The following is a 14,619-nucleotide window of genomic DNA, read 5'->3' as shown; positions in this document are numbered from 1 at the left end:
TCGGTTGAAGTGTCGCTTAGCAGTTAAAAGGAAACAGCTATTTTCATAGACAAAACCACTAATGGACAGTGTGTCTCTTCCTTATTTTCTGCAGGAGAACTTGAATGACAGATGTATACACAGGGAGCATTTGGAGGACAAATTCTTAATAATGTTACGATAGCATTGCTACGCCACTGGAGACTCTCACGGCACCCCCGACCGTCTGACGCTATCATCTCTCTTTACCCTCGATGATTCGAGAAGCGAATACGCATGTATGTTTTCATAATTAACGGCAATAGGTATATTCGAGAATTCGAGACCATTCGAGACTACAATGGATCTTTTGCGAACAGGGCCGGAATGAGTATTTAAATAGAGAGTATTGCATTGCACAAAGTCATTCTGAATGTATAGTCCGTCCGCTATAACTTTTAACATGCGGTACTATTCATTTTCAATCAAATTAAGTCAAAACAGAAAGTGAAACGTACGCCGAGATGTGTAGTATATATTATACAGTATACAAAATGTATATACACATCGACGTTCGTTTAAATTTATGTTTTGACTTAATTTGATTGAAAATGAATCGTACCGCATGGGAAAAGTTATAACGGACGGACTATAACATATACAGGGTGTTTGGTAAAGAATGGGCCATAGCTTAACCTCAGGTTCCTGAGGTTAAAATAGGCCGATTTAAGCTAACTCACCTTGGTACAAAGTTTATAATAACCGAGATACAGGGTGTCAAAGTTAAACTCTTTTTTTATTTATTATTGAATATTTCCTGACAGGTATGAGATAACAACATGAAATTTGGTATGTGGGGGTTTTTTGGGTCGAGAAAACTAAATTCCCTACCAAAAATGATGTATTGCCCAGAGGGCGCCACATACTCCTATCAGCACTAATTTATTACGTTCAATTTTTTTTATCCATCACTCGGTATAATTTTGACATTAAAATTTTTATTCTCCTATTAGTTTTACTTAAAAAAGGTATATTTTTTTCATCTCCCTAAACTCAACCGTTTTCGAGATAAACGCATTTTAAATCTGCGATACACCATCATTTTTAGCATAATATCATTGTAGTTGCACCCGAAAAAAACTTAAAACCATAATAATTGTGCCAGTTCTCAAATTTATGTCATTGCATCGCAAATTCCATTTGAAGAAATTTGCGATACATTTTTGGATAATTTTATGGTTTTAAGTTATTTTTCTGGTGTAACTACAATGATATGCTAAAAATTATGTTGCACCGCAGATTTAAAATGCGTTTATCTCGAAAACGGTTGAGTTTAGGGAGATGAAAAAAGTATACCTTTTTTAAGTAAAACTAATAGGAGAATAAAAATTTTAATGTCAAAATTATACCGAGTGAGGGATAAAAAAATTGAACGTAATAAATGAGTGCTGAAAGGCGTATGTGGCGCCCTCTGGGCAATACATAATTTTTGGTAGGGAATTTAGTTTTCGCGACCCAAAAAACCCCCACATACCAAATTTCATGTTGTTATCTCATACCTGTCAGGAAATATTCAATAATAAATAAAAAAAAAGTTTAATTTTGACACCCTGTATCTCGGTTATTATAAACTTTGTACTAAGGTAAGTTAGCTTAAATCGGCCTATTTTAACCTCAGGAACCTGAGGTTAAGCTATGGCCCATTCTTTACCAAACACCCTGTATTATATAAATTATGTTTGTAGTATAAATAGTGTTGTGTAAATAAAGTAAAAATAAATTAAAATGTAAATAAATTACAATAAAAACTAAATAAAAGTGTTTCACGTCATTAACTTGTAACGTTTTTACTTAATTTATTAATTAAACACTTAATTTATTTAGTTTTTATTTAAATTTATTTACATTTATTTTTACTTTATTTATACAACACTATTTACACTAAAAATTTATATAATACATTTCATCTCCTGGCAATAATACCATTATAAATAGGGCTTACAATACCGGGATTCCGGGATCCCGAATACCGGAATCCCGGACGATTTTTGTCCGGTATTAAAAACCGGTATTTATGTAAAAATACCGGTATTTTGGTATTACATTGGTTGATAAAAATTGAATTTATGCACAATATAAATCTCATTTAAAATAATATTAATTAATTACAAGAATTTTTTTTGAAGATAAACAAACAATTTCGTTGCATTAAAATCTATATCAGGTATATTTATTACACATACCTAGCCGAGTATGGCACCATCGAGAAGCGGCGGTGTCAGTAATATAAACGATTGTTTATGTTTTACGTCCCACATTTTCTTGCAAAATGCCACATTTCGCAAGAAAAAAACCCGATCGAATTTTGGAAAAAATACAAATCCACTTTTCCTGAGCTTTATTATTTGGCTATAAAATATTAAATATTGACAATTTGTCAATACCTGCCACATCAGTACCTTCCGAAAGAATATTTTCAGAGTCTGGGCAGTTAACAAACCTAAGAAGAGATCGTTTATCGCCCAAAAATTTGGATAAAATTTAATTTTTAAACAGCTTGTTTTAAAATCCATGTCATTATGCACACTAATAGTAATAATATAACTAAGTAGTAAATTTTTTATTACCTAATAATACCGGTGTTAATACCGGTATCCCGATATTTCAAATATCAAATACAGGTATTCAGATTTTAGCCCTGTATTGTAAGCCCTAATTATAAACGCGCATAATTACATTCAGAATGACCCCGTGTAATACAATATTCTCTATTTAAATACTGATATTTAAATACTGATTCCGGACCTGTTCGTGAAAGATCCGCTGCAGTCTCGAACGGTGTAGATCTCTATTGCTGTTACTACTCGGGGGAATATACGAGCGTATTCGCTTCTCGAATCATCAACAGTAGACAAAGTTGATGGCGTCAGACGGTCAGGGGCGTCGTGAGAGTCATCAGTGGCGTAGCAATGCTATCATAACAACAGTCTTGGCTTTAAGCTATATCATTGTATTTGTGCAGTTCTTATTCAATGTTCTTCTTAATTAACTGGCCATCTTAGGACATTTGTCTTATCGCAGAAATATTGTTTGCACATAATTTAGTATTGACTGATTTCTTAGTACAACAAATTGAGAAATGCATTCCACATAAATATAAGCGAACAATTTACTCTGCAGAACTGTTGGGGATATAACAACTGACTCGTTGGGCGGTACCAGTAAACAATGGACGATTGTTCAACACTCAAAGTCGGCAATTCATATGACTTAAGACGACGTCCACCCAAAGTAGTTAAAAACTTCGATTAATAAAGTTGTTGAATAAAAAAATATATCTGACAGTGTGTGCGGCAAAAGAACGTCAAAACAACACGTGTGAAGCAAGGGGTGTTCGATGTGCTACCGGTTAGTCACTAAAGCCAGCAAGGCAGTTTCACACGGGGTTTTGACCTTTTTTTACCGGGGAGGGACGGGACAGGCCAGTGCTACACGTAGATAGCTAGAATCCGTCTCCTAGTATGAGCAACGACACGCGAAAACAGTGAGTTAATCATTTAGTTTAAAGAGTGCCAAAAATGTTGGTCGTAATTAAAAGTTCTTCTCAGATTTTCATGAATTTGGAGCATGTGGAATTTAGTATTTTACTGCTAGACACACATGTCCAAGAAATTAACACATCACCTTAAAAATCGGTCATTTTTGATGTCTCGAATTTCCTAAACCTGTTCTCCGATTTAAGTGATTTTTTTAACCGGTGTTACCTTAGTCATAAATTTCATCCATAATTTTTTTTTTCATATTTTCACAAAAATTTGGTATAAATTTATCAAAAATGAATAAAACAGATAATATTGACAAGAAAAATGTTATATATGTTTGGAAAAAAAAAATTAAACGGGCGATGTATTGACGGTGAGTAGATAATGCCACTCAAATTCAAAAATCCTTTATGGATGGTACGTTAGTCAACTTTTTTTCTCAGTTTTTTGTTAAATTCTCAAAGTAAATATAATAAAGCATAACATATAAAAAAAAACGTGATGGAGGTATTTTCCAAAACAAGAGAAAAAAATTCTGAAACTTAGATGTAATGCGGGCTATTCGGTAACGTCTCAAATTCAAAAATCCTTTATGGATGGATCGTTAGTCAACTTTTTTTCTCAGTTTTTTGTTAAATTCTCAAAGTAAATATAATTAAGCATAACATATAAAAAAATCGTGATGGAGGTATTTTCCAAAACAAGCGAAAAAAATTCTGAAACTTAGATGTATTGCGCGGTATTCGTTAATACGTCTCAAATTCAAAAATCCTTTATGGATGGTACGTTAGTCAACTTTTTTTCTCAGTTTTTTGTTAAATTCTCAAAGTAAATATAATAAAGCATAACATATAAAAAAAACGTGATGGAGGTATTTTCCAAAACAAGAGAAAAAAAATCTGAAACTTAGATGTATTGCGGGCTATTCGGTAATACGTCTCAAATTCAAAAATCCTTTATGGATGGTACATTAGTCAACTTTTTTTCTCAGTTTTTTGTTAAATTCTCAAAGTAAATATAATAAAGCATAACATATAAAAAAATCGTGATGGAGGTATTTTCCAAAACAAGCGAAAAAAATTCTGAAACTTACATGTATTGCGCGCTATTCGTTAATACGTCTCAAATTCAAAAAATCCTTTATGGATGGTACGTTAGTCAACTTTTTTTCTCAGTTTTTTGTTAAATTCTCAAAGTAAATATAATTAAGCATAACATATAAAAAAATCGTGATGGAGGTATTTTCCAAAACAAGCGAAAAAAATTCTGAAACTTAGATGTATTGCGCGGTATTCGTTAATACGTCTCAAATTCAAAAATCCTTTATGGATGGTACGTTAGTCAACATTTTTCTCAGTTTTTTGTTAAATTCTTAAAGTAAATATAATAAAGCATAACATAAAAAAAACGTGATGGAGGTATTTTCCAAAACAAGAGAAAAAAAAAGTTGACTAACGATCCATCCATAAAGGATTTTTGAATTTGAGAGGTATTAACGAATACCGCGCAATACATCTAAGTTTCAGAATTTTTTTCGCTTGTTTTGGAAAATACCTCCATCACGATTTTTTTATATGTTATGCTTAATTATATTTACTTTGAGAATTTAACAAAAAACTGAGAAAAAAAGTTGACTAACGATCCATCCATAAAGGATTTTTGAATTTGAGACGTATTAACGAATAGCGCGCAATACATCTAAGTTTCAGAATTTTTTTCGCTTGTTTTGAAAAATACCTCCATCACGATTTTTTTATATGTTATGCTTTATTATATTTACTTTGAGAATTTAACAAGAAACTGAGAAAAAAGTTGACTAACGTACCATCCATAAAGGATTTTTGAATTTGAGACGTATTACCGAATAGCCCGCAATACATCTAAGTTTCAGAATTTTTTTCTCTTGTTTTGGAAAATACCTCCATCACGTTTTTTTTATATGTTATGCTTTATTATATTTACTTTGAGAATTTAACAAAAAACTGAGAAGAAAAGTTGACTAACGTACCATACATAAAGGATTTTTGAATTTGAGACGTATTAACGAATAGCGCGCAATACATCTAAGTTTCAGAATTTTTTTCGTTTGTTTTGGAAAATACCTCCATCACGATTTTTTTACATGTTATGCTTTGTTATATTTACTTTGAGAATTTAACAAAAAACCGAGAAAAAAAGTTGACTAACGTACCATCCATAAAGGATTTTTGAATTTGAGTGGTATTATCTACTCACCGTCAATACATCGCCCGTTTAAATTTTTTTTTCCAAACATATATAACATATAACATTTTTCTTGTCAATATTACCTGTTTTATTCATTTTTGATAAATTTATACCAAATTTTTGTGAAAATATAAAAAAAAAATTATGGATGAAATTTATGGCTAAGGTAACACCGGTATTTTTTTAACGTGTTATAGACTTATTCTTTAACAATATCGCTGTAGTAATATTGTTGCTAGACAGGTAAACTGTCATTGTATACCGGGTGTACCAATCAAACTGTGATTTTTTCTCAAAGTTCGCGTTACCCTGTGAAATATTCTAGCCTTTATAAAATACTGAAATTTAAACCCAACTATAGCCTCATGTTTTCTTAACATTCTGTTTTTTTGATTCCTTCGCTTTGTTGAATAATAAAAAAGTTAGGTACTTTAACAACTAGCCTTGTTTTTCATCAATACAGGGTGTTTTTAAATAAGAATGGCAAACTGTAAGGGATAATTCTGCATGAAAAAATAATGACAGTTTATTTTATAAACGTATGTGCGCAAATGATTTGTTTCCAAGATAGGTGTTAAAATTTTTCTTACAAACTGACGACTTATTTATTGCTTTAAAACCGGATGATATATGCAAATGAAATTTGGTGGGTTTTAAGAGGTAGTTATTGCGCACTTTTTGACATACAATCAAGAATTTTATGTTCACCATTGGCGCATATAAGAGTCATATTACCCGTATGCGCGCTAATGGTGAATATTAAATTTCTAATTGTATATCAAAAATGCGCAATAACTACCTCTTAAAACCCACCAAATTTTATTTGCATATCTCAACCGGTTTTAGACCAATAAATAAATCGTTAGTTTTATCGTCATGTAAGAAAAAATTCAACATCCCATATCTCGGAAACGAAGCATTTGCGGGCATACGTTCACAAAGCAAACCGTCATTATCTTTTGTTATCTGTTTATATATTTTTAAACTTATTTAAAAACACCCTGTATTGACGAAAAACAAGGCTAGTTGTTAAAGTACCTAACTTTTTTATTATCGAACATAAGCGAATGAATCAAAAAATAGAATGTTAAGAAAACTTGAGGCTATAGTTGGGTTTTAATTTCAGTATTTTATAAATGCTAAAATATTCCACAGGGTCACGCGAACTTTGAGAAAAAATCACAGTTTGATTGGTACACCCGGTATACAATGGCAATTTACCTTTCTAGCAACAATATTATTACAGCGATATTGTTAAAGAATAAGGCTATAATATATTAAAAAATTCAGTTAAATTTGACAACGGGTTTAGGAAATTCGAGACATCAAAAATTACCCATTTTTAAGGTGATTCGTTAATTTCTTGGAGAGGTGTATGATGCGATTGTTAGAACCGCAGTTATTACAAATTTGGTGAAGAACAATTACAAAATAGGCATTCCATGTGGTTTTTCCAAGTATAACTCAGCTTTCATATGTGCGATTAAAGCCTCATTATAAAGATAATAATTGTTTCAACTTTAAGAAAAAGCTTGGCAAAATTGCTTTATCTTTATTAATAAAAAAGTTATAGCATTTAAACTTTAAAAAATTCACAAAAAAGTTGTGAATTAATTTGTTTATAAGCGATTTAAACAAAATTAAACTATAAACTGAAAACTTATCTAATGGAAATTATAGAACAACTCAAAACGAACAGTTTAGTTTAGTTTCAGCAGTTTGGCAAATGTTTCTATATTAATTTTTGACCAACATTTGGAACTTTTAATGCCGCGCTCTAGTGCGCAAAGTCAGCTTGCAGCGAATACGGGCGCGCGTAAATCTCGGCAAAAAATTAACATAGAAACAATTACCAAAGCTTAAAATGTTCGTTTTGAGTTGTTCTATAACGTCCATTAACCAGGTTTTCAAAGTTTATAGCTTAATTTGGTTTAAATATCTTATAAGCAAATGAATTGGCAACTTATTAGTCAAATTTTTAAAGTTTAATTGTCATAACTTTTTTATCAACAAAGATGAAGTAATTTCCAAAGTTTTTTAAAGCTGAAACAATTACCTTTTAAATGAGTGGTTTTTGAAAGTTAATGACACTTAAGCTGAGTTATACTTGGAAAACCCCATCGAATGCCTATCTTGCAATTGGTTTTCACGAAATGTGTTATAACTCCGGTTCTAGCAATCTTATCAAAGTTTACCAAACGCCATTTTGTTATAAAAATTACAAACCTACAGACCATAAAGTTCTTTATTACTTATCATAGTTTAGACTTGTCAAATAATCATTATTTGGATCGGAAATAAAAGTTGGACCAAAATAATTAGCAGACCTTGAATTTTTGAAAGATCCAGTCTAATACATGATTCTAATCTAGACAGAATCTTTAATAAAATTTTAGATAGATTTCGAGTTGCTCATAGTATAAGAAACCGGATAAAAAAAATGAATAATAATCATGCACACCTCTATTTTTCTTCCCTCAACCACGGTGCCATGTAGACGGTCTCGTGCGCGCTCCGCATCAGCACTATTTGCGAATGTTACAAAACCGAAACCCTGCATGCAAAGACAGACAAAACATGCATTATCAACAGCTTCTCAAACTCGTGCAATGACATGATGACGTTAGACATTTGATCGATCATAAAGACGCATGCCATTGGTATATTTTTGCTTTTTTCCGCCCTAATAGCACAGCGCGGTCTATTTTTTGTCAAAATTATATAGACGGATACTCAATAGAGACGAGAAATACCTTTTTTGTATGTATTTTATAGTTGATAGATGGCATAGTGGACCTTATGGGTTTAAAATTTTGACTAAATGTTTCACAGACTATAGAAAATGATATTTTATGATATTAAAACAAACTATTTGTTCAATAAATGTACGAGATGGATATAAATTTATTGATTAAAGTTTTTAATGTCAAAACAGGACTTCAACTGTGGCCAAAATCGAAGGACAAATGTTTGAAGTCCATTATTTTGTTAAATAATAGTAACCAATAGTTTTCTTCTCAGCACTATTTATATGGTTTAAAAACTGATTTCTTTGGCGGCCAAAACAGATTTTTTTTGTATCTATTTTCAGGTAAAGGCAACCAGTCCTTCACAGGCTTCTCTGGTATCTAGAGTCGTCTACACTCTGGAAGCACTTCTGCTGACTTTTCTTCAAATATATGCGACTGTTTTCTACTTTAGCTGGTGTTTTATTTCTAATGTAAGATAGAGTTATTCTTTGTTAGGGCTAGCTGCACCAACCAGCACGGCAATCCATAGCCAAGAAGCAGAGAATTCTTCGCCTGCGATGGTTGAAGACCTTTGCAGAGCGTACGAAGCAGAGACGGTGGATTCGAAACTTTTTTACTGACAAGAGACATTGCGCCCAACGTGGGGCTTCATATCACCAGAGGAAGAGAACGGTGTTGGATACTAATGACCTTTTATCTATCCCCGAGGGGCCTTTCAGAGGGCAAAAAACACATTTTTAAATGTCCAGCCAAAGTCTAAATGCGTGAAACCACCTTAAAATGTGTTTTATTTCATTACCTATGTAATAATAATCCACCAAAGACAGAATGTCTGCAGAGAATACATCGACTTGGCTAATCGAGCCCTATGCAAGGCACCCAGGGAGTATATGAGAGGTCGTTAGTACCCAAGACCGCTCTTTCCCACTGGTTATAAGAAGCCCCACGTTGGGCGCCATGTTGTCTCGTTAACAAAAAGGGGTCGAATCTTCCGCCCCTGCCTAGTACGCTATGTAGGGACTTCGACGGTCGCAGGATCTTCTGCTTAAGTCCAACTTGGTTATGGAGAGTCATGGTGGATAGCGTAGCTAGCCCTAATAAATATTAGCTATATCTTAGTTTATCGTTAATATTCAAGACTGTTCTCTCCCTCTGGTGATGCACCTATATTAGAGACCATCTATTGTTTCGTATCAGTTTATTCAGAAAATCATTTCCATTTTTTAGTAGTTGAGATTTGGTTGGCGGATTTTTTACCCTAAAAAGCCCTTCATGACTAACAAAAACGGTATCCCTTTACTGTTGTGGAAGATTCAACGGACTAAATTTTGCATTTGAACTAACTTCTCTATCAGTTGACCTTTCCTCATTTCGATATCATATTTTCACTGATTATGTCGTGACACTTCACAACTTTATTTTAACATGAGCTGAGCCAAATTCTAAAGAAACTAAGACGGCTAAGTTTTCAACAATAGGTAGAAAAAATTTCACTAGGACCATCTCTCTAAATATTTTAATTTGTCGTACAAGTACTGTGACACCCATTTGTTACAATTTTAAACCCATATGGTCATATAAACACCTAGAAAATGTTTTTAAGGCGATCATACCTAAGAAATGTTATAATTAAATATTTATGTAAAAAGTAATTTAGAGAGAAATATTTTTTTATAAGGATACAAGTTGGGTTATACATTTCAACCATATTATTTAGTTAACTAAATAGTTGTTTTTGCGAATATGAGAACAGAAAAATCTTGGAACTGTTTTTTGCTCTGTTTTGAACATAATTTAGTACATATAGCGTTAAAATTAAGAGCTATAGGGCTGCAATCAAAAAAGCCTGAGAGAATTACTTTATAATGACTATATAAATACAGATCCTATAAATTTCCAAAATAAACTAGATATACGATAATAGATAACCTCCAGTTTCTCGTACAAAATGTTGATTTTTAACGGGTCTTCTTACATGACTGTTTGAGAAATAGGTATACATTTTTTGGAAATTTTTCGGATCTTTAATTGCAGTGCTAAAACAAAGTCGTCTCAAAACGTATTTTGCAAATGCATAACATTATGCGTCACCGTATTATAACAAAATATATCGTTGAAAACTTCCCCGTTGAAGATCATTAAGTCTATATAATAAATTTAGAGTTAGTGTTCTTTTGTTGACTTTATAACTTTCCTGTTGGCTTTTTATGTTTGTAAAATAACGGATTGTATAGAAAATGTTCTAAACGGAAGGCGTTAATTATTATTAGTTTCACAACTGAGTTATTATTGACAGCTGACAAGGGAAAGTTTGTAAGTGACGGATGACGAGTGACAGCATACATTACCAATGATAAAAATATATAATTAAGGAATTGAAACTAGACTGATACAGTTAAGAAAAACAAAAACGATTCTAGTGATTTATGCTAGGATTTAATTAAGAAGGTAATTAAGAGGATATGGTTCTTGGAAAGCTTTTGGACATGGAATCATAAAAAGACAATATATACAAAAATATATGCATGAACGGTATATCTAGGTTTAATGTACAGAGTGGACCAAATGTCTGGAAACGCCTAATTATCTCTCAATGGATGGTCCGAATTGTAAAAAAAACAAGTATACGCATTCTGCAATAGGGAGATTTCAAAGTTAATGCTTGTAATGTTGCCAGATTTACCATTCCTCTGATATCATTAGTCACTTTGGTTTTTTAAATACAACACTCTGTATATTGTATTGTATCAATAATGGAATCCTGACATCAATACGAGCTAAACCATAATCAACACTTGGTATTTTATCTAGTCACGAAGGTTTAAATAAATAAAAATTCTGAGTGCCAAATAGTTTTGAAATAATTCAGTAAAAATAAAATGCTGTGATTTTAACATTAATTCATAAAACTAACAATAGCTTGACGTTTATTGAAAAGTTATTTAAAATAAATTGTGTTAATAGGGCCTGTAGTCATATAACTCCTAGGAAATAAAACAAAAGCTGACAGTTGTTTTATGTGTTTTTAAAATCTCTACAATAAAAACGGTTTTTAATGAAAACGAGCGAATTACTGTTTTAATGATGAGTGACTATGGCGATAGAAAAATATCTTAAGTAGCCAAGTTGTTCAAGGAAACTTTCGAAAACTAAATCTAAACTTCGTTAACAAGATATGTTTTTTCCGACGAAGCTATATTTAATTTACATTGTAGGAATGTAAATCTTCAAAATTTAAGGTATTAGAGTGACGTGAAAACCATACTCAAAGATCACAAAATTGAGTGCTCAGTTAATTGAGCCGTCTTGTATAGAAGGAAAATAGAAGCGACAATTATGAAATGCTACTTCGAAATGAAATTTTATCTCCCAGAAAAACACGTTTGGAGCCAATTGTAGTGAGATATTTATGGTTTCAGCAAGACGGAGCTTCATTTTGGTGTAAATGTTGGGCGTTATTTAGATCAGACGTTTCCCGGATGATCGATTGGTAGATTAGGTAGTATTGAATGGCCTCCTCGTTCGCCAGATTTGAATCCTAAAGATTATATATATTGGGGATACTTGAATGTCAGAATTTATAAAACGAAACCATCAAGTGTTGCAGAGCTGAGGGAAAGAATTAGCGATGCATCCCTATTAATTTTTAGAGAAACATGGAAAAATGTAAAAGATTTTACCATCGTTTAGGATAATGGCAATTTATTAAGGGAGGGCATTTTGAACACTTGATTAGGTAGACATTAATTTAGCAATGTATTAAACATAATTATTATGCAAACTGGAACATGAAGTAAAAACCACTTCTATGTAAAAGGTATATTTACTAAAAATTTTTAGAATCCCAATGGATTCAATAAAATGAGTTCATCAGAACGTTTTCAAACCTATCGGTCCATCATCAGTGATTTGAATACTTGCAAAATAGCCCCAGAACCAAACAATGGTTGTGATTATAAATAAATCTACATTATGTTGAAATAAATTTAAAATGGCTAAACGCCGATGTTAAAGGATTAAACCTCTGGGAACATGGTGAAACTCTACCCGAGGACCCAATCAACCATCTTCGGTCAAGGATGACTACTAAGTGACTTAGTAGTCATCCTTGACCGAAGATGGTTGATTGGGTCCTCGGGTAGAGTTTCACCATGTTCCCAGAGGTTTAATCCTTTAACATCGGCGTTTAGCCATTTTAAATTTATTTCAACATAATGTAGATTTATTTATAATCACAACCATTGTTTGGTTCTGGGGCTATTTTGCAAGTATTCAAATCACTGATGATGGACCGATAGGTTTGAAAACGTTCTGATGAACTCATTTTATTGAATCCATTGGGATTCTAAAAATTTTTAGTAAATATACCTTTTACATAGAAGTGGTTTTTACTTCATGTTCCAGTTTGTTTAACTATAAGGTATACAGCCAATCCAGGGAACTACCCCTTTTTAGTAGATAATTATTATGCTCAAATTTAGGTGGCACATATTTTGAATCAAAAAAATTATTGAGACGATTAGGCGTCTCTAGGTTTTTGTTTTATCTTTGTAAGATGTTCTTGTTTATATAAAATCGAACGTATTAAGTACATACGGTTGAACTGGTATTGTAGTGAACATTTCAATAAACATAGAATATACAGGGTGTTGTAATTAAAAAAAAAACTAAAGTGACTAATTATATCAGAAAAATGGTAAATCTGGCAACGTTACAAACATCAAATTACAAATATTCATATTGCAAAATAAGTTTATTCCTGTTTTTGTCTCATTCGAACCACAATTCGAACCATGCAGTTAAAAGATACTTAGGTCTTTCCAGGCTTTGTCCACTGTCCACTCTGTATAAAGAGTTGAATATTTGAAAATTTTAGGAGAAAAATAGTAATTAAATACATATAACCGACGATAGTAAGATAAGATATGTTCCAACTTTTGTCAAATTGAAGATTAGTTTCAACGATCTGTCCAATATAAATTAAGCAATATCTACATTTTGATTTTGATAACATTTAATAAAGCGATATAAACGATATCAAAAAGTTTTTCCTAAAAGTGTTGGCGAGCCAGTTAAAAGTTCTCACTTACAAAGAACATCAAAACTCGCTTTAAGAGCATTTAATTTCATGAAGTATAGTACATTTTGCCCTCAAATCATTATTTTTAAACGAGCTAAAAACGTCCAAAGACTGAAAACTTTCGCTGAAAGTTTGTTCTCAAACTGTTTCCAACAACACATTATTCGGTTAGATTAATAAATTATTAAAAACTGCCTCTACAAAAGCCACAAAAATATTATCGATTGACTATTTAAGAAAATCTAGTATGGGAAATGAGCTTCTTAAAATATAAAACTACCTTAATATAGTGACAGGTTGACAAATATAAGAAAAACTCTTCCTCGATACCGAAGTTTTAAATCTGAAAATAAAATCAACAGATTACTAGCACAAAAAGTCCAATGGAATGTGGTCCACCGTGTATATAAATGTAAGTACATACGTACAATATTTCCGAAATTTCGTATAAGCTTTGCAGGTTTTGAGCAAAATACACTGTTTTTTCAATCACGATATTCTTGGATGTGTCGATATTGTTTTGATCAACATGTCGTTGATGATATGAAATATGGGTATGACAAACAAGATCCATCAAAATTCAAACATTTACTATCTGGAAGGATCTTAACATCTATTGAATCAAACTAAATAATCACTAAATAATTTTGATCAAAATGAACAATAAATTGAAAAACTTTCATAGATAAATTTTCTTTTGGCTGTTAAATAATTTTATCCAGGACCTGGCGATGCGCAGAAACATGTAGTGCTCAAAAATATCTATTTAAAAAAATTACTATTTAATATGTCTCTCTTTTACTTTCCATTAATCCTTTTGGAAATGAACAGGTGCAATTGATTTATCACTCGAGGAGCAGTAGTTTATCGGTGAATTTATCGATAGAGGAAAGAAGCATCAGCGACGACTACAAAAAGAGATAAAGATAAGGTAAAGACAGAAGCAGCAGAATATATTCAGTTTCAAAACACGAAATTACCTTGAAAATTAAAGTATTTGGCAAATCCATGTTTGAAGATAACATTTTATTGCTGGTGTAAATGTTAATGTCAAAAAACGTAA

The 14,619-nt window shown here is 31.9% G+C and overlaps 1 protein-coding gene across 1 annotated transcript in view; it reads right to left on the bottom strand.

Annotated features, from left to right (window-relative positions):
• Nucleotides 1-14,619, bottom strand: part of LOC126884707 (RNA binding protein fox-1 homolog 3) — a 519,785-nt gene that overhangs the window by 59,254 nt on the left and 445,912 nt on the right. Inside the window, exon 5 of the mRNA XM_050650828.1 lies at nt 8,188-8,280. Coding sequence (XP_050506785.1) covers nt 8,188-8,280 — 93 coding nt within the window. The remainder of the gene's footprint in view (nt 1-8,187; nt 8,281-14,619) is intronic.

Source organism: Diabrotica virgifera, chromosome 5, assembly GCF_917563875.1.
Source record: "Diabrotica virgifera virgifera chromosome 5, PGI_DIABVI_V3a".
Classification (NCBI taxonomy): Eukaryota; Metazoa; Arthropoda; class Insecta; order Coleoptera; family Chrysomelidae; genus Diabrotica; species Diabrotica virgifera.
This window is presented reverse-complemented; position numbering and strand designations above follow the sequence as displayed.